This window comes from Nicotiana tabacum, chromosome 17, assembly GCF_000715075.1.
Source record: "Nicotiana tabacum cultivar K326 chromosome 17, ASM71507v2, whole genome shotgun sequence".
NCBI classification, from domain to species: Eukaryota; Viridiplantae; Streptophyta; class Magnoliopsida; order Solanales; family Solanaceae; genus Nicotiana; species Nicotiana tabacum.
The window spans coordinates 62,524,789-62,544,956 of record NC_134096.1 but is presented as its reverse complement, the minus strand read 5'-3'; the positions used below and the strand labels follow the sequence as shown (position 1 = coordinate 62,544,956).

The 20,168-nt window shown below is 36.8% G+C and overlaps 2 protein-coding genes across 2 annotated transcripts; both read right to left on the bottom strand.

The window, feature by feature from the left end:
- Window positions 1-274: 274 nt before the first annotated feature.
- On the bottom strand, window positions 275-9,262 carry LOC107773453 (putative sugar phosphate/phosphate translocator At3g17430). Its single transcript, XM_075234379.1, has 10 exons — window positions 8,977-9,262; window positions 7,857-8,155; window positions 6,712-6,819; window positions 5,403-5,434; window positions 5,273-5,323; window positions 3,838-3,899; window positions 3,483-3,744; window positions 1,624-1,889; window positions 1,414-1,508; window positions 275-683 (listed from the first exon to the last, which is right to left on the bottom strand). The coding sequence occupies exons 2-10, from the start codon at window positions 7,941-7,943 to the stop codon at window positions 513-515; spliced, it is 1,134 nt and encodes a 377-aa protein (XP_075090480.1). The 5' UTR covers window positions 7,944-8,155; window positions 8,977-9,262; the 3' UTR covers window positions 275-512.
- A 1,213-nt stretch (window positions 9,263-10,475) lies between these two features.
- LOC107783581 (ninja-family protein AFP3-like) lies at window positions 10,476-13,236 on the bottom strand. Its single transcript, XM_016604568.2, has 2 exons — window positions 12,408-13,236; window positions 10,476-10,948 (listed from the first exon to the last, which is right to left on the bottom strand). The coding sequence occupies exons 1-2, from the start codon at window positions 12,991-12,993 to the stop codon at window positions 10,572-10,574; spliced, it is 963 nt and encodes a 320-aa protein (XP_016460054.2). The 5' UTR covers window positions 12,994-13,236; the 3' UTR covers window positions 10,476-10,571.
- Between the last annotated feature and the right edge of the window lie 6,932 nt (window positions 13,237-20,168).

Below are 20,168 nucleotides of genomic sequence, written 5' to 3'. Positions count from 1 at the left end.
AAATGAAATTTAATATTTTAAGCAACAATAGAGACAGAAAAGAAAAAGTAGAACAGGAATTAGTAGAAATTAACTTAGGATAGACCAAAATAATACTACTAAATTAAATATGAAGACAAGAGTCTTTTTCTCAAACCAGCCGCTTAGTGACTGTCTTCTATGACAGTAACAATTTTGGGTGAACGATGATATTTCTCTCTAATGACAACAGACTTTTCAGCTGAAAAACTTTCAGAATCTAGGTTGCCAAGGCACGATGCAATTGCATGTATGATGATAATATGCATATGTGAATAAAAGAATAATAGTTCTTGAACGTCAATAGCCCTAAAATATTACAACACGTGACCTTATAGGGTTTGATAGCACTAACCATTTTGCAAAGAAATGCAACTCTTAGCGAAATGGTGGAGGATGTATACACAAGACCTGCTCTCCTCAATCTTGCTTGTTCTATAATTCTAGTAACTGAAACTGCACCAAAAATTGACATTTCGAGGAACTAATAGTGCTTATGTTGAGAGGTTACTTCGCCCAAGATGAGAGATTCTAGTTGATGGTATGAAGGGAGCTTCCTCATCCACTGTTGAATCTGAAGAACCATTGTTTGTACCTCTACCCCCAAGAATAGCATTATCATCTGGCAAGTGCAGATCAGATGACTTCTTCTCCATCTTAAGCTCCTGTAAAAGGCAAAATGCAGGCAAGGTAAACTTTTATCTGAGTTAACTATACAACAACCATTCCAAGAAAAATCATATGAAAGACGAATCTTTCATGATTTACAAAGGCATTAACTTTCACAGCCAAATAAGCAATCATGTCTCTTTCTTTTTACCTGCACTCACCTCGACTATTCCACTGGTCCATCAAGGCTTAGGCAGATTTGAAGAAATCAACTAATGTTTTGACTATACTGGAATTTAAACACTGGTCTCTGATGGTTTTCACCCGTTGAACGCTACAGCACACTTAGGTGCATGTGACTTAATAAGATATATTCCTTTTCAGTTTTATTTTTTGACTATGATGAGCACAAAGCAAATTAGATTAGTTATAATAGTACGGGAAACAAAAATTGGATAGCCAGAAGATGTAAAATATGCTTATTCAATGCTTGCATTAAGTGTTTATAAGCATCTCTTGCATATGAAAATTATAATGTGGCTTTTCTCTAAGCAAACTCTATAGCTTAAATATATAAGTATGATAATTGTTTTGTATTTTGAATTTGATAATTATAACAAGAAACACCAGCTCTCCAAGAAACAAAAAGAAGCATGCAAATACATTTATGTTCCTCTTGGGAAATTTGGAAACACCCAGGAAAACAATGAACAAAAAAGTTGTAATACAAAAACTGAAAAAGAAGCAATAGTCTGGAAGTCATTCTTGAGAGTCACGAAATCTGACCTTAGCTGTTCGGTCTATAATATTATCTACAGGAAGCTGGGATGCTCGAACGTCCTTGATTTTCAAATAGTTATACATCACGACACCACATAATGCTAAAACAAAAATAAAATTTCATCAATATGCCATTCGTTTTGTTTTTGTTTTAGTAAGTATCAATATGTTGTTTCTTAGCATAAAGTTCCCACAAATAAGGAATATTAAGCTTACCTACTGCATAGCCTGTAATGTTAAGTGTGGTTATCGTTGACTCTGGAAAAATTAAAGTTGAAAGCGCAATTAATATCCAATCCTTCAACACACCAGCCACTCGAATGGTTACAGCACCAGTTCTACCAATCACCAAGAAAATTGAGAAATTCAAAGCAAGTGCACATAGTGCATTTGAAAAGAAAATCCAAAAATTGAATTGGATCTGTGAGACTTCCATTTCAGGCTTCTCCAGAAGATACCATGGGACAAAAAGAAAGATGAAGCTGCATATTAAAACAAAAATTGATAAGTACCTCAAGAAACAGGAAAATATCACATACATGAGACTCTACACAACATAAGAATGACATTTAAATTACAATGATTACGCTCCACCATGCACACACAGAGAAAGTTTTCCTTTGAAGCCAGTAGTTTATAGAAGCTACACCTCACTTTGGAGGAAAATGTAAGCAAATATGTAGAACAGTCATTGCATCCTGCATGTCAGAGGATATAGAGATACATACCCCTTCTATATCTATGTACCAAGAAACCATTTCATATAGTTGCTAACATGATTTTCCACAAAAGAACTAGCAAGTAGATACCCATATTGTCACCAACTGCACATTTTTTAACTTCATCAAAGCCAAGACATAGGCATGGCATGCAGGAAAGGTATATACACAGGACTACATCTTAACGGAAATTTAAAGATAACATCTCTTGTTTCTTAGAAGTATACTAAACAAGCAACAGCATAAGAAACATAACCTTATTGTAATTTGCAAGCCTATCCATCACAAAGGATGCAGTTCTAAAGTAAATACAGCAACTGGAAACCATCTCCTTTTAAAATAAATCAAGAGAATATTAGCTGCAATATTTCATCATAAAATATGTCCTTTATGTACAATCCCATGTTAGATAATACAAATACAAAAGCAGAATAGTAAAGTTAGGAGGACTACAATGTAGAGTGCCATGGTCTCGCAGAAGCAGCATGTGCACATGTTGTTAGGGCCAGAGACATCTGTGGAACTTTTTTTTAACTTTTACCTCGTTTAGAATAGTTGTTTATGAACACGTAAATATACTTTGTCAACACAGCAGCAAAGTTAATCATAAAATACTTCAATTTTCTATACACCGTGTACTACCAACCTTTTGCAAGACCTTTCAACTTTAGCTACAACTGTTTAAGCAATTTGTGACAAATGAATAATCCAATACAACTTTGAAGTTTCAACATCTTCTCTATATCTGATTTTATTGCAGACCTAAAAAATAAGTAATACTCCCTCCTCATTTTACGTGTTTAACTGGACGAGGGGTTTAAGAAAGAAAGAAAGACTTTCACAACTTGTAGCAACATGCCATGGATTCCTGTGGCTATAAAATCATGTCATTAAGGGTAAAATGGAAAGTTAAAGTTAAATTGTTTCCAAACATAGAAAGATGTCATTTTTTTAAATAGACTAAAAAGAAAATAGTGCCACATAAAATGGAACAGAGGGAGTAGTGTATAGAAGTACCCCTTCTCTAACACCTAAAGCTTATAGATAATGTGATACACACATTTCAACAGATTTTAGGTGCAGTAAGATGATATTAATGTATCGGGAGTTACTGTAGCCGGAAGCAATCAAAAGGAAAAGTTGCTCTAACCCTTTTAAAAAGTTACCAAATCTAAGGAACGGTTTCCTACTCCTGCTATCCTTTTTTCCCCTTATTCCTAGGGTGTGGTGAGCAAGGTGAAGGCTTGGAATCACTGACAGCAAAATTATAATTGGAATCATATAGACCTGAACAAAAACACCAGTTTGACCAAATGAGAACAGATAAGTCAACCTTACAAGACTAAAGAAAAATACCTGCATGGAGCTATGTAATATAAACTGGTGATAGGATTGAGAGTTAATCCCTTCTTCTGAAGAAGAACTTGAGTTAACACCAGCCTAAGAGCCTCAGCAAATATCCCAGTCACCTGGTAAACTGTACCCACTATGTTGAAGTGAATTTCCCCATAGGAGGATATTACAACACCAACACTGACCAACAACATGTTCAAGAATACATCGCATCTTAGTTTGTCGGTTCCACAAATAACAGCCATGACAAAGGTGGCCACCGGCACTGTCATTTCAATATAGAAAAAGCTACAGCCATTCAGTAGATTCCCAAGCACAGGAATTCACAACTAGAAAAGAGTGAAGTATATGGACATACTCAGAGCTTTGAGCATCTGGATGAAGGCCACAGAAATGAATAGATAAGCAGTGTTGCCAAACCTGCAAGCACAAAATATGCTTTTTTCAGAGACAAAATTTGGACATCATAGCCTCAACTCACTAGCTACAACAGAAATTGTCTGCAACCAAAATTCTCCACGAGAAATTAAGAACCTAGGAGTGTAAGGAACGAGGAATAGGAGACAAGGAAGTGAAAAATCAATTACGCTGCCATGCCAAAGAACAATAGACTGCAATTCGACAGGATGCCTCTTTTATCTTTTCCTTTTTTGGGGGGAGCAGGGCAATGGGCAGGGAGAAATTCGCGGGGCGGTTTAATAATTCTCATTGTGGTGTGAGGTGGGTACAATGCTAAGCAGGGGGTATGCATACTACGCGTCCAATAGCCATCGCTACGAAGAACATGATGACCCACACATGGAGGTGTCCATTTTTATTATCATCCTGATTTCTGGCCTAAGTATACTTTCTCCTTTACTTTAGTACAGATACAAGAAGTGTCCAACAAAGGACAGGAAGAGCTAAAGAATCCATCCACCAACATAAACAAGTAAAAAGGTGTAGGATAACTCTGAAGTCTGAAAATCAACCATCACTCACTATTCACATTAACCTGAAATATGGAATGCCAACATTTCTGAAAATAGTTTTAAAAAAGAGCTAAAAGGATACCATAAAAACAAGGACTTCTCTGTCATCAGCAAAAGAGAAAATTAAACAATAACAAGCGGGAGTAGATCCATTACATTTGTATTGATGACAATTGAGCAGACTCAGTCCTTTTCTATTTTTAACTGTGAATTATTATTAATGAAAATATCCAGGAGACAGCCAGTAGACTGCAAGTCTCATATTTATTTCTAGGTCATGCTCAGCAGGTAAAGCAGCTTATCAACTTCAAGTCAAAGATTCAAAATCTCACTGCTTTTAATGTAGAACATTTTCGCTTGCATGTGCCCATTGTTCTTGTTTTGTGGGGAAAATATGAAATGGGAGCTCAATCAATGTCTAAAGGTAATGAAATGTCAATTTTAGGTTTGATAAGACAATGAGAAAAACTGATCAGCCATGTAGAGGATGGACCTGCAGATATGAAAGCTTTCATACTTGAGAGAAATCTTCAATTAATTCAGATTCTTCTAGACCTCCGTTTCCACCCGACCAACCCAAGGTAAAATAGTGCTTCATCTCCGTATGGAAGGTCAATGGTCAACAGTGTCAAACATTATGACAAAACACTGTTAGCTAGTACATTCTATTAAGCTCTAGACCAATATGCCGATATAATGGAGTACGTCTAACAGGCTCCGATTTCAAAAGAATAAGCGCCAACAAGTCACAAATGATCATGAATGACAGAATCCACTAAAAGAACCAATAAATATTCTTGATCCCCGAAGTAGAGAGCTCACCAAAGACTTGCAGCGAAGAAAGCGCTGATTGGAATAACACACATCGCATATCTGCAAATTCAGTTATAAATGGAGAATGAGAATAAAGATAAGTCTCAAAGTGAAAGCAGTTCAAATCTGCAATTCTCACATTTCAAGAGTCATCTTGACAGGTGATACAACCTGCAAAAGATAATAAAGGAATTAAGAGGGAAAGCTAGATGGCCCGTAATACGATAATCAAAGCACTAAGATCAGGCATGATAAATTAATTTTCCAATATAGATAAAGTAAAAACAAAACCAAATTCAGAAGCTAAAGACGACCAAACACCCACAAAACCTTTTACACAAACACAGACTAAACAAGTTCTCCAAGGAAGTTCATTTGCATGGCCACAACCACTCTCCTCAGTCCCCAGGAAAGTGTAAAAAGAGGATAAATTTTCGCCAGCACAGTACATTTCTCAATTAGCAAGTTCTCACACAATGATTGATCATCAACAATATTAAAGATCCCAATGAATTGTGATAAAGGGTGAGTCTCAAAATAAACAAATAAGCTCTCATATGAATCTAACATAGTCAAAATCTCTCAAAGATTTTCTTTTCAAATCAACATACAACACTAAACTCTAATTCCATATGAGGTGCTTAATTTTGTTTGATAAAAACTAACATGTATAAGAGTTAGAATTACAAGACTGCTAATGCAGACTAAAAGAGTTGCTAGGCCATAGACATACCTTTCTCTTCCAGATCCCTAAAAATATTCAATGGAAAAAACTTTTTCTACTAGTCAAAGTATTGTAACAAGCTGCCAATGAAAATTCAGAACCTTCTAATCAGAAAGTACTAGGCAAGGACCTTGTATCCTTGCAAGACAATGCTAATGCCTTAAAGAGATAGGTGGAGTGCTTAACCTTGATCTTCTATCTGATAACTACTTGACACAAATATCAGTTGTTGAAAGACAAGAAGCAGTTGAAGAAGAAGTAAAATGAATAAGAGCAAGATGGCAGAGAATTTTGTGCCTCTATGGGTGAAGTTTGATTGGACAAGATAGATTTATCATTGAATGTGAAACCAATGAATAACCTGAACTTAGGCAGCGCTATGGTCGTGGTGCATTTACAGACACAATAATATCGACAACAACGAATAGGAACAAATTAAGTATGTGACAAAATCTGAAGAAAATCCTGGGCCTTTTAACACAGATCATCTCAATCTCGTATAACACTAAAACCTACAGAAAGCAACCTGTTTGAAATGTAATGCATAACAATCTCAGAAAAGCAAACAGTTCTACAATAATGTCATCAATAACTAGAGTATCCAGAAGCCATTATCCAGAAGAGCAGAGATGACAAAGAGTACCAGAAAAATGTCACTGTAATTCAGTAATTCATAATTGTTTTCTCAAAGAAAGAAAAATTCAGTAATTCGTAATTGTCATACCTTGAACACACGGATAAGAACGAAAGCTACTAAGCCTGAAAAACCCATATGTATCATGGTAAGTGTAATTGGAAATGGGAAATTGAAATATTTTGGTGAAAGTACCCACTGCAAAAGACAGAAGAAGAATCATGAGATCGTAAGAAAGTAAAAGAATCTACACCTAAGTCATTGAAAATTGTATCGAACAGAAACTTCTCCCTAAACTTGTGATGCACAAATACAGACTGACAAAAGCAGAACCCCCCCCCCCCTCCCAAAACAACCAAAACTAATGTTATTTTGAGCTACGGTGGTGGAGTAAAAGGGAAGACACATACAAGCCGCTCATTTTGATGTGTTTTGAACAAATGAAGTTTATAAGAAGTGCCCTGCTGTGTGCTCACTCCCTTAATGCATGATGTTGGAAAAGTCAAGACAATGTTACTCAGCAAGGGTGCAGTGGAGCAAGGAAGTGGTATTTTTGAACCCGTTCCTTATTCTAGAGGATCAATATGGCTTCATAATTTATACTTCACACACAACAATTAAAGACTAACAGTTAAACAAGAATTATGTATCTCTTAATGCCAAATGGGGCCAAATCTAGATAAACACTACTCCGCGTCCACATCATTGGATTCATATCTCCCTCATCATTTGTTTATTTCTTCCTGATTCCCCAAATGCCTCGTGTCTGCACTGACATCGGTCTCAAAAATATCTCAAATGAAAAACATTGGTTCTCTCATAAAGAATTGTTCTTCCCTTCATGTTGTTTGGTTTAATTGGATGGAACGTAAAGAAACTTGTGTCCCTTCTCTTTTCAGTTTTTAATGGATATAAAAGTTGATTTTGGACTAGCAGCAAATATTTTGCATGTTTTACTTTTCTACTTTTTTTTGGTTGCTAAAGTAAGTGATCCATTCCATGTACCCTACTAAGTTTTCCTTGGAATCTAGTGGTAATGAATGACAGCAGCTTGTCAATTTGGTGTATGTTCTCCGAGGTTGCCCGAATCACAGTTTAAATATAACGCTTTTGTATTTCTAACATCGATCAATTGCACTTAAGTTATAGCTGTAAACGGATTCCAACTGACAGAATAATCCATGGGTCCAATGAATTCGAAGACAATCATGAAATACTTGGAAAAAGGTGCATACCTTGTTATACAAAATAACTCCTGATGAAAGTAAAATATAGACAAGGAGATAAAAATATGTCAATAAAAGTTGTTTGCTGATCATCATTGTAAGTCACTTGGCAGTCCAAATGGACTCCGTCTCTCAAAATTACCAAGAATTTCCCTCCAATACAAAAATCAATCAACTCGGATCCAGGAGATTTTTGCAGATAGGAGGTGAAAATTCAGTTCAACTGCTGCATTCATTCCTTAAAGATGATCTAGGATGTACCAGCTTGTGTCTGTGTATGCCGGTATAGAAACATGGACTGGTAAAATCTGGAAAAGTATGATAAATGTGTCACACATCAATTACTAATATCACAAGTAATATTTGTTTCAGCGAAACAATTAAAACAACCTGATAAGTCAAAGCAAGCACTAAAGCAGGTAAATTGAATTAGATAGACTATCACAAAAGATGAATGTAACTGCGCAATAACAATGACAATATAAATTTTAAACGACACGGAATTCCTTGAAAAGGTAAAATACTTAACACAGGACACACTGCAAAACCACCTTTTAGCAGTCAATTTATAACTAACTATGCACAGTGACTGAATGCATGCTCCATAAGAAGATTTTGAAAAAGCTAATCTGCTTCACCAAAGGAATTTACTATGAAACATTTTAGCAAACTCACATTTTTGCAACTTAACTTATACCTTATTATAGAACTAACAGAATTGAACATAATTCTAACAACCTGTAATATCTGGTAAAGAAGTAAGCAAGAAATTTGCGTCCAGCTCCTCAACAATCGGATTTTTTCAATGTTGAATCAATGCAGAAACAAAAGCATATAGGCAACTCAAAAAGGGTGCAAAGAGTAGGACTAAAACTGGAGGAAAAGGAATATATGAACGACAGGCAGACAAGACTAAGCATGTTAGCAAGCAACAAATAATAACAATACAACAAGAAAACAACAAAAATAAGTTGATAATGCAAGGAACAGCAGAATGAAAAGCATAGCAACACTTTATAAAGCTGAAGGAACAAAATGATTAGCAAGTGAAGAAAAATATGTACATAATATGTTCTCTCTTTCACACATAAACACATAGAGGAGGAAAATGAAAACTGAGAATCCGTACCAATAACGTAAACAAAGAGAAAGAGCTGAAGTCGTGAAAAAGAGTGAGATAGAGATCTGTGGACAGAGAGCGAGATGCCGACAATGCTTCGGCTTCGCCGTTCGATCTGAATTTGGCTGATTAAATGAATCCTTGCAATTGATTTGCCCTAACTACACGATTACGAATTCCTACTAATTACAACGAAGAGATCCAGCAAAGTTCAGAATGAGTAGTGACCTCAAGACCGAAGAGAGGATGCACTGGATTAGGAGGAGCTGCAAGTTACCACTAATTGGGTCCTACTAATTAATTACTGTCAACACAGGTGTCACTATATTTTTTTCTGCATTTTTACTTGTCGGTACAATATAACCTCCAATCATATTGTATTTGTATCTTACTTAATTCTCCCTCCCGTTCAAAATAAGTGTTCAAAATAAGTAATTTGATTGAATTATCCCTAATTAGAATTATAAAAATGGACTCTTGATCATCACATTCACATGCCTTGAATAAATTTTAAATACATAAACCAAACCATAAGTGAGCCAAACTTGAAATATGTAAAAAAGGTGGAATAGCACAAATTTGAATGGCACTATTACTACAACAACAATAATCACATCAAATCACTAGTAATTTCACTAGTGTAGTTTGGGAAGGGTAGAGTGTACGCAGACCTTACCCTTATTTTGTTGGTAAGGAGGCTATTTTCGGAAGATCCTGGCTTAGAGATAAAAGATCTAAAAGATCTATGAGATCTATAGCAATAACATAAATCAGACAAAAACTTGTAATAACCAAATATTAAACCTATTTAATAATATCATAAAAATATTGGAGTAATATAAAAGACTTTTTAGAAATATATAAATAAGGGTAACTTTGAAAATATAAGGTCGGTTTTTTCTAGCTGAGTGGACACTCTTTTAAAACCAGAGAGCGTAGTATTACTCTCTTTATTGCCAATATAAAGTTGATGTATCTAATCTTCTATTGCCAATTTCACCTTAGCTTTACCCCTATTTGGTCATGGGAATATTTTTAGCCAATGAAATTCTCTGTTTGCTATGTAAATCATCTGAAGACTCATTCTGACATAGACCAGGCCAAAAATAACCTAGTATACTGATTCGTAATTTATCTTGGAATGGCTTACAATATCTTATTGAAAATCATGAATTTGTTTTAGCACAGGTTCTTTATGTTAACAAAGGGAAAACAAAGCCCGCCTTTTGCTTCCAACTAAGCCCAGACCAGTCAACCGAATTTCAGAAATGATCACCTGGACAATCGTATTTTTAACAAGAGTTATCAAGTTTCAGAATTAACCTAAAATAGCCGCAGCCGGGCGGACGTATAATATATATATACGATGGCGGATGCACAACCAACTTGCACGCAGCCTCAACTATTTACCTATTATCTCTTTGTTATCTCACACCAACACAGTACCGGGTGAGTGATTCGAAAAGGGTTGCAACGAGACACATACCTAAATACACAAAATATATCGACTTAACCTTTCTAACTTGATTGAGGAACTTAGTTCACAAAACAAAAGGAAAACTAACAATGATAAAGCTAAACCCTTTTTGGGCGTAGGCCCATTGTTACAACAAAGGAGAAGGATTAACAACAATATGCTTCAAAGGGTGTTGTACATCACCTCCACCAGCATGTTTAACAAACTCAGCTGGGGATAGAAAGTCACCATGACAAACACAAACTATCCGGACTTCCTCTCCCTTCTTATATCCGTACAAGAATCCTTCAATTTTCTTCCCATTTGGTCCATTGCCTCTTGTGGAAACACAAGGCATTTTCAGCATGAAGTTTTTGAACATTTCTTTAGCTTCCTTGCAAGTTTTTCTGGACGAGACTGGTGTTTTCTCATTACTAGTTTCAGGTGCTATTGCGACCGATTTCTGTTCGTGCTTTGGAGATTGGCCACTGGTTGGAGGTCTTGCTTCAGTACTATCACTCCGCCCTGCAACGAAGAGAAGAAACAAAAGAGAGGTTGACGATGAGTATAAACAACCAGAAATACACTGCAAAGATTCTCCATTTCAACCGCTACAAGGAAATAAACTTAGCAGAAAAACCAGAATTGAGTCAATCTGCCACATGCAACAAATGAATTAATTAGCATATTGGAAGCTCATGTCTCCAGATGTCCAGTGAGCTTAAGTGATGAACCCATTTCAATATCCACAGCCAACGGCAAAGCATGTATGTGACCAGTAACAGAGACAGTTAATTAGGATTAAGTGGTTTCATTTGCTACTGCTTTATATATACACATATTGTTTTCTTTTTTAAAAATAGTATGTGTATATATATTCAGAATAGGCTGCCACTGTTTGAAGAATAAGGCAAAGCAAACATCAATCCATTTGGAATAGGTAATAAATTAAAGACCTAAAATCCCACAGACCCAAAAACAATGTACAAGTCGAATTGCAATGATAGATCGACAGGTTCCGCCACCAAATAGAGTTAGACACTATAGCTATTAATTATTGAACGTACGAAATTCTACTGAAAAGCCTAGAAGAGCAGCCAAAACTCTCATCAAAGGCAACACAAGCATTAGATAGATCAATCTACATCATAATTCGACCACCATCTACATAACATCAACTAATATTTCATAAACAAGTGGCGAAACTTCATTATCTTAGGCTCTTAGCACACCAAGGCCCTTTACCTGTCCAGTAAAGTGTATGAGTATGAGTATAATTAGCCGAGGACAAGTTGCTCATTAGACATTACTACTCTGCCAAATCAGTTAATATCTTGAGGGACCAAAAGTGATCTCTAACATTAGAGCAAAGGAGAGAAGAAGAGAAAATTAACATTGACTTCTGCTAGAGGTTTAGACTCCATAATGCATAGGAAACATCCTACTCAAGCGGAGCTAGCCTATTAGGTGTGGTTAGCCGAACTCAATCACTTTTGTTTAAACACTATATTGTATTAAATATACATAAATATCTAATTGTAAACCCATAACAAAAGATAGTTATGAACTCCATGGCAAATTCAGAACCCATATATAGTTCAAATTCTTCCGATCCTACTTCACCAACATTACAGCATCTTGATGATCTTAGTCTTCAAGTGATATGGATAACTTTTATTTTCCTCGTTTTTTTTTTCCAAATTTTTAACAAGATTAAATGAAATGTTGCTTTACAAGATTTTTAGCGTTTAGACATTAGAAGTAGAGCTATGGTTGATACAATCTGGTGCTGAATTTGCAGCTTTTATCCCAGGATTAAGAAGAGCAAATTTAGTACCAGTAGTTGTGGATTCTATTTCTTTTCTTGTGTACAAACCTAAGCAACTCCATTCTCGAAGATCGCGGCATTACAAGAACAATAATCAACAACAAACTAACCCTTTATTAAAGGATAAAAATAAAAAAGGAAATTTATTTCTGATACCTTGAATAGGTTGATGACTCTCAAATTCAGAAATACCTGACGAACCAGAACCACTTCCCTGTGATCCCAACGACCCCACTGAAGACTGCAAAAAAGTACCACCAGTTTCACCATTACTATAACAATTCCCATTTTCTTCATTTTCCTTTACAACAACTTTAACAACATTCTTCATTTTCTCCAATCTTTTCCTCTTTGCCTCCAAACGCCTAAAGGACCGCAACTCCTTCCTTTTTCTCCACTCCTCCTCTGTTTCCGTAGGCAAGGAACACGTCCTATTAAGTGGTGCGTAAATGTCATCACGAAATTGAATTTCATTTCCATTACTATTATTATTATTATTATAATTATAATCACCAGAAGAAAACACAAAATTTGTTATCGAGGAACAAGAACGTTTAAGCCTCTTTTCTCTTTTTGGGTCCACCCCAAATCTACCGTTCAATGAAAGTCCCAAACTTAGCTCTATTTCATCTTCACCCACCACATTTTCATCAAATTCATAATTCCTTTTTCCATTGATAACTTTATGCAATAAATCCCTCGAAAAATACTCGTTTCCTCTGTTCTCTTCAGCTTTCTCCATTAAGAAAAAAATAAACAGCAAATGAGAATATTGGAGTAGAATTTAAATAAAGAGATATTTTTATAAAATGGGAATAGAAAACCTCCAATAAAGCTTGTAAAGTGAATTCGTCGGAGTTTTCAAACTCGCCGGAAAATAAGTCGCCGGAAGGTCGGAGTTAGCCATGGGAGGTTATATTTTTTATAGAAGAGAAGACAAAGGGTTGGGAAGTAGAAAATACAGGAGGGGTTGAATTTAATTCCGTGGGAGAACCCCTGGGAGGTGAAACGTAAATGAACAAGGAAGTGACACATGGTGGGTTACAAGAGTACCTATGACCCACGTGGTTTAGACAAGGACTTTGGAAGATGATACCAAACATATGTTAGCTAAGGTAACAGACAAAACGGTGTCGGTTTATACTAAGAAGTTAGATGGCCTTGTCACGTGTTCAGAAAATCTCGGCCTCGTAAAGCCGCGATATTCCCATACAATAATCTTTTGCAAAAGAATTTATTACTGGAGTACTATATTTCTACTGAACATATAAAATACTTATTTCTCACACTTAAATCTTTATTACTTAAAATGATTTTTTTTTAAAATATGACTTTATTGTATATGGGTGGAATCGAGTCTGCAGGACATCTCGATTTCCGATGAAGTGAACGGAACAAGAAACGTAAAGGCAAGAGATTGAAATCGAGGCAAGAAGCCCTTTGGTCCGAGGTCCGGGCAAAATAGCTACCCTCGGAAGTATCGGTACCATGACCCCCGGGTCCGGTTCAAACCTCAAAAGCCTCGGAGAGCATTACCAGACAATCGAGCACGACCAACAAAAGGCTGTGATATCCGTGACCGGCCAGATATCACGACGTTGATCTCGGTGCATATCGGCAAAAAACCAGTGATTAGTTAAATGAAAGATTTTTAACTTTTATGGAATTGTACTTAGGGTAAAACTCTCCTACTATATAAAGGAGAGTGTGATTATTCATGAGGAACATTGTAACACGCATATCAAGGCAATATACTCTTATTTTCTCTATTATTCAAAATTCTTATTCTTGTTCATCAATGCTTCGTTGTTATGAGTCTGGGATTGAGGGAAGGCATCTCATTAAGGTTGTTACTAAGTCAGGGATCACCTCTCTTGATCGGTTTGATAATTTATCATGTCCTTTATCTGTTTAATCTAATGCAATTTATCGATTGTATTGAATTAATTCATGTATCCTTAAAATCACTTACAAATTTAATTATTATTCGTTTTTAGGGTAAACAGTTTGGCGCCCACCGAGGGGCTAAGGATAATAGTAGCAATTTGATACAAATTTCCATAACACACTCTATTTTACACTTGTTCTTTGAGCTTTTAATTTCAGATCAGATTAAAAATATCAAACTCCCAATCTGCCGATTTGAATGTGGATGATGAGTCCGACAACCATGGAGAAAACAACAACGTGGTACCTAGCAACGGGGTGCCCCCTGCTGACCCCAACGGAGTCCCAGTCGTTGATCTGATCGATGATAACTCACATGTGGCTATCGAAGCAAACTTGCCTACTGACCCCGAAAAGAGCATTCGCGGGGGAGCCCGATTGATAGCCCGGAGCACACACGACGGCGAAGGTGACAGGATCAACTTGCGCGTGATCTTCAAAATGCTACAGGCTCAACAGGCAGCGATAGCTCAGTTACAGAACCAAAGCCGAGCCCCTAGCAGAGTTGATCCCGAATCGTCCTGGAAAAATGCCCACAGGAATGAACCGACCACAGAAAGGCCGGGTGAAGCATAACCTGGGACCAACCCCAAGATAATAGAAAAGCTTGAGGAACTGACATAACTGGTGGAATCGGGAGAAAAGAAAATCGAAGCCAACGACAAAAAAGTAGAGACCTATAACTCTAGTGTCGACCAAATCCCGGGAGCACCACCGATACTGAAGGGCCTAGATTCCAAATAAAATTGTCCAAAAGTCTTTCCCTCCGAGCGCAGCTCCGAGGCTGATCTCGAAGAAGTTTCGTATGCCCGAAATTCCAAAGTATAATGGGACAACTGATTCCAACGAATATGTGACCTCTTATACGTGCGCCATCAAAGGAATTGACTTGGAATATGATGAAATCGAATTCGTTCTGTTGAAAAAGTTCTGAGAGACCTTGTCGAATGAAGCTATGATATGGTATCACAACTTACCTCCTAATTATATTGACTCGTTTCCTATGCTTGCAGATGCCTTTGTAAAGGCCCACGACGGGGCCATCAAGGTCGAAACCAGGAAATCGAACCTTTTCAAGGTAAAGCAAAGAGATAACGAGATGCTTAGGGAATTCATATCGAGGTTTCAAATGGAATGGATGGACCTGCCTCCGATCGCAGATAATTGGGCCGTTCAGACCTTCACCCAAGGAGTCAATCCCCGAAGCTCACTGGCTTCACATCAGTTGAAGCAAAATTTGATAGAATACCATACCCGGCAGTAACTTAGGCCGATGTCCATAACCGGTACCAATCAAAAATCAGGGTCGAAGACAATCAGCTCGGGGCCCCTTCTGAGTCCGTTTACCCCGTCAGAACTGGTGACAGATCCAAAAGGGACATTGATCGTGAGCCAAGATTGAATAGAGATCGGTATCAATCATACAATGGAGAAGTGAAAGAAGGAGCGACCGAAGTAAGAATAATCGGGGACTCATGGGCAAAAGCGGTTTTGACAGACCCATCGGGTCTAAGGAAGCGCCAAGGTTATCGAAGTACAACTTAAACGTCGACGTTGCCGCCATCGTAACAGCCATCGGACACATCAAAGATACTAAGTGGCCTCGACCATTGCAATCTGATCTTTCCCAAAGAGACCCCAACCTAATGTGTAAATATCATGGCACTCACGGCCACAGATCTGAATATTGCTGACAACTGAGAGATGAAGTAGCCCGGTTATTCAACAACGGATACCTCCGAGAGTTTCTGAGTGATCGAGCCAAAAATCACTTCAGGAATAGGGACTCCAACAAGCAGATCGACAAGAGGAACCTCAGCACGTCATCAACATGATCATGGGTGGGGTCCATGTCCCCCAAGATCCGATGTTAAAGTGCACTAAGGTGTCCATTATAAGAGAAAATCGGACTTGAGATTACGTACCGGAGGGAACCATATCTTTCAATGACGAGGATGCTGAAGACATTGTGCAACCCCACAATGATGCACTGGTAATATTTGTACTCATGAACAAATCTTGAGTTAAGCGTGTGCTAATTGATCCAAGTAGCTCAGCCAATATCATCAGATCGAGAGTCGTGGAATAGCTGGGTCTACAAGACCAAATTGTGCATGCAGTCTGAGTTTTAAACGATTTTAACATGGCATGTGAGACCACTAAAGGGGAGATAACCTTGCCGGTAAACACAGCCGGAACCGTCCAAAAAACAAAGTTATATGTGATCGAAGGAGATATGAAATACAATGTTCTATTCGGGAGGCCATGGATTCACAACATGAGGGCAGAACCCTCGACATTACACTAAGCGTTGAAATTCCCCAGACCAGAGAGAGTTAAAACAGTTTACGGGAAGCAACCGACCGCAAAAGAGATGTTCGCGGTCGATGAGGTGGTCCTAATATCCGCACTTTCGATATCAAATAACCCGAGTTTGGTCACCAAAGAAGAAACTAAATAGCAATCACCGACACCAGCCCCGACCAAACCAGAAAAGCAGAGGACGGGCGAGGATGACGACTACGGAGTTCCCAGATCTTTCATAGCCCCAAGCGATTCCGATGCCTCCAAGTCAACAGTCGAGGAGTTAGAGCAAGTCATATTGATTGAGCACCTGCCCGGTCGGAAGGTATACTTGGGCACGGGGTTAAGTCCCGAGCTCAGGAAAAAACTCATTGAATTCCTTATAGCTAACATAGATTATTTCTCTTGGTCCCATCTTGATATGATAGGGATCCTGCGGGAAATAACTACTCACAAGCCAAACTTGGATCCGAAGTTTCACCCGGTTAAACAGAAGAGGAGGCCTCAGTCCGAAATCAAGCATGCATTCATCCAAGACGAGGTATCTAAACTCCTTAAAATAGGTTCCATTCAGGAAGTTAAGTACCCGAACTGGTTAGCAAACGTGGTAGTGATCCCGAAAAAGGGAAATAAATTAAGAATGTGTGTAGACTACAAAGACTTGAACAAGGCATGCCCCAAGGACTCTATCCCCCTGCCCAACATAGATCGCATGATAGATGCAACGAGCGGCCACGAGATCCTCAAATTTCTCAATGTCTATTCCGGGTACAACCAAATTTGGATGGAACCGGGTGATCAGGAAAAAACTTCCTTCATCACAAAATACGACTATGAGCACCTAATTTTTGACTATATTTGAATTTCTATCACCTTCTACTATATAAATATTTTCATAATTTAATATATATTTTTAGCTTTGTTACACTTATATATATATATATATATATATAGAAAAATTATTAATAATTTAACAGGTCAATTATTACTATTAATGTTATTTTTATTATTATTATTTTTAAATAAAATGAATTAAATAAACTGAATTAAAAAAACAAAAATAAATAAAAATTATTTTTTTTAAAACAAATTTCGGATGGGAATTAAAAAATAGGAAAAGTAGAAATATAAAATTAAAAAGTAAAAGTAAAAGTAGGTAGAAATTGTTTAATAAAAAAAGTAAAAGAAAGTGGAAAATTAAAAAAAATAAAAGTAAAAGAATGTGGAAATTTATAAAATGAAAAGTAAAATAAAGTTGGAATTAAAAAATAAAAATAAGGTATCTGATTTTTTGTTTTAAAAGTAAAAGTAAGTGAAAAATAAAAAAAGAAAAGTAAAATAAGTGGGAAATAAAAAAAGAAAAATAAAAAAGTGGGATTTTAAATATATTAAAAGTAAAAAAATTGAGAAATTCAAAAATAAAAGTAAAGAAAAGTGGGGAAATATTGTTTTAAAAAAATAAGAAAAATGGGAAGTGGAAATTCTTTTTAATTAAAAATAAAATAAAAAATAAAAAATAAAAATCTGAAAATTCCGAAATTTTTTTCTATAAATAGAAGAGAAATGTGATGAAAAAGAGAGAGGGATGAGAGAGGAAAAACAATAGGGAGGAAGGAATTGAGAGAAATTTATTTTCTTCTTCTAGGATAAGAAAATTTCTACTCGTGTCATTCTTTCTTCGTCTTTCTTTCGAAAAATCAAACAAAATCACCCCTCCCCCCCCCCCAAAAAAAATAGTTTAAACCCAACAAAAACAAGCCACTAAATCACCGGTTTTGTAAGGTCGATCGGGGTTGCAAGTTGGGATTTTTTGTTCGAGATTTCGTGGTCGGTGAAAGCTCGAGTCAACACTCGTCGAATTGTTTAGCGCTCTTGTAATTTCAACTCTCTTAATTTATATCAAAGGTATGTTATTTCCCTTTCTTCACTGATTATAATTGTCCATTTACCTTCTTGTCTATTGGTGTGATTATTGGATAGCATGAAGTAGTAATTCACTCTATTGATATTTGGTTCATTTGAATCTGATTGTTTCCTTGTTCATATGTTTATTGGACCATGATGTTAATTTTAGAGTTGCAAAGTTTTGTTTTGAGTTGATTTAACTGGATAAAGGGTCAGTTGAATCACTGTAATTTGGCTTGTTTACTAATTTTGGTCATGAGATTGTGGTGTCATTAGTTTTGTTTAAGAAATGTACAGAATATGGGATATTGGGTTGGATAATTTGCTTGGGCCACGATTTGTTTCTAAGGAAATTGATTTTTGGGTTATTGGAGAAGAAAAGATTTTGGGCCAAAAGATTTAGTCTCATCTGGCCCAAAGTAATAAATAACATAGCTAGCTCATCTTTCTCTAAACTAGCCCACTTTTTCATAAATAATAAATTCAATTCTTCCACAAATAATTCCATACCTCATACCTTAAAATAATCTCAAAATTAGTAATTGAATAATATTCAAACATCGTAGCTTGCTTTAGGCGCGATTAATAATAAATCATCGTGATTGTGGGTACGGTTTCCGTGGCATGGTCACGATACATAATCTCCAATTCGAGTGTGCGTTTCACGTGACTCGACCATATCTTCAAATAATAATAAATAAAATTAAACACGTTGTAGATTGCGGGTGTGTTTTACGTGACGCAATTTGCGATGTGTATAAACAACGAGTGTACGACAACGTAACTCGTCTCATATTAATTTCATAAAAGTTTAAAATACAGTAATGTAATAAAAGCGGCAAAAGGAATAAAAATGCACATATAGGTTTAAAACATGTATTAAATTAGATAACTAGGCCAATTATTAATAGTTGAGTGACCGTGCTAAAACCACGGAACTCGGGAGTGCCTCACACCTTCTCTCGGGTTAACAGAATTTCTTACCCGGTCTTCTGTGTTCGCAGACCATAAATAAGAGTCAATTTTCCTCGATTTGGGATTCTAAAATAAATCAGTGACTTGGGACACCATAAATTATTCCAAGTGGCGACTCTGAATAAATAAAGAATCTCATTTCGAATAATGTCACTTAAATTGGAAAAACTCTTTATCCCCTATCTCCTCAGGAAAAAAGAGGTGTGACAACGACACCTATTGTTATAATGTAATGTCGTTCGGATTAAAGAACGCCGATGTCACTTACCAATGCCTAGTAAACTGGATGTTCGAAGAACAAATAGAAAAATTGATGGAGGTTTACATTGACGACATATTAGTAAAGTCCCTACGGGCAGAAGACCATTTGGGACATTTTTAGGAAACCTTCAACACACTAAAGAAATACAATATGAAGCTAAACCCGGAGAAATGCGCATTCAGGGTCGGATCTGGAAAGTTCCTCAGATTTATGGTGTCCAGCCGGGGGATCGAGATCAATCTCGACAAGATCAAGGACATAGAAGACATCGCTGTCGTGCACAATCTCAAAGCAGTTCAAAGGCTAACCGGACGCATAGCTGCCTTGGGCCGATTCATTTCAAGGTCTTCCGATAAGAGCCACCAGTTCTTCTCGTTATAAAAGAAGAAGAAGAATAACTTCTCATGGACCCCGGAGTACCAACAAGCTTTGGAAGAACTCAAGCGGTACCTTTCGATCACGTCTTTGCTTCATACTCTGAAAACAGATGAGCAGTTGTACCTGTACTTAGAAGTGTCCAAGAT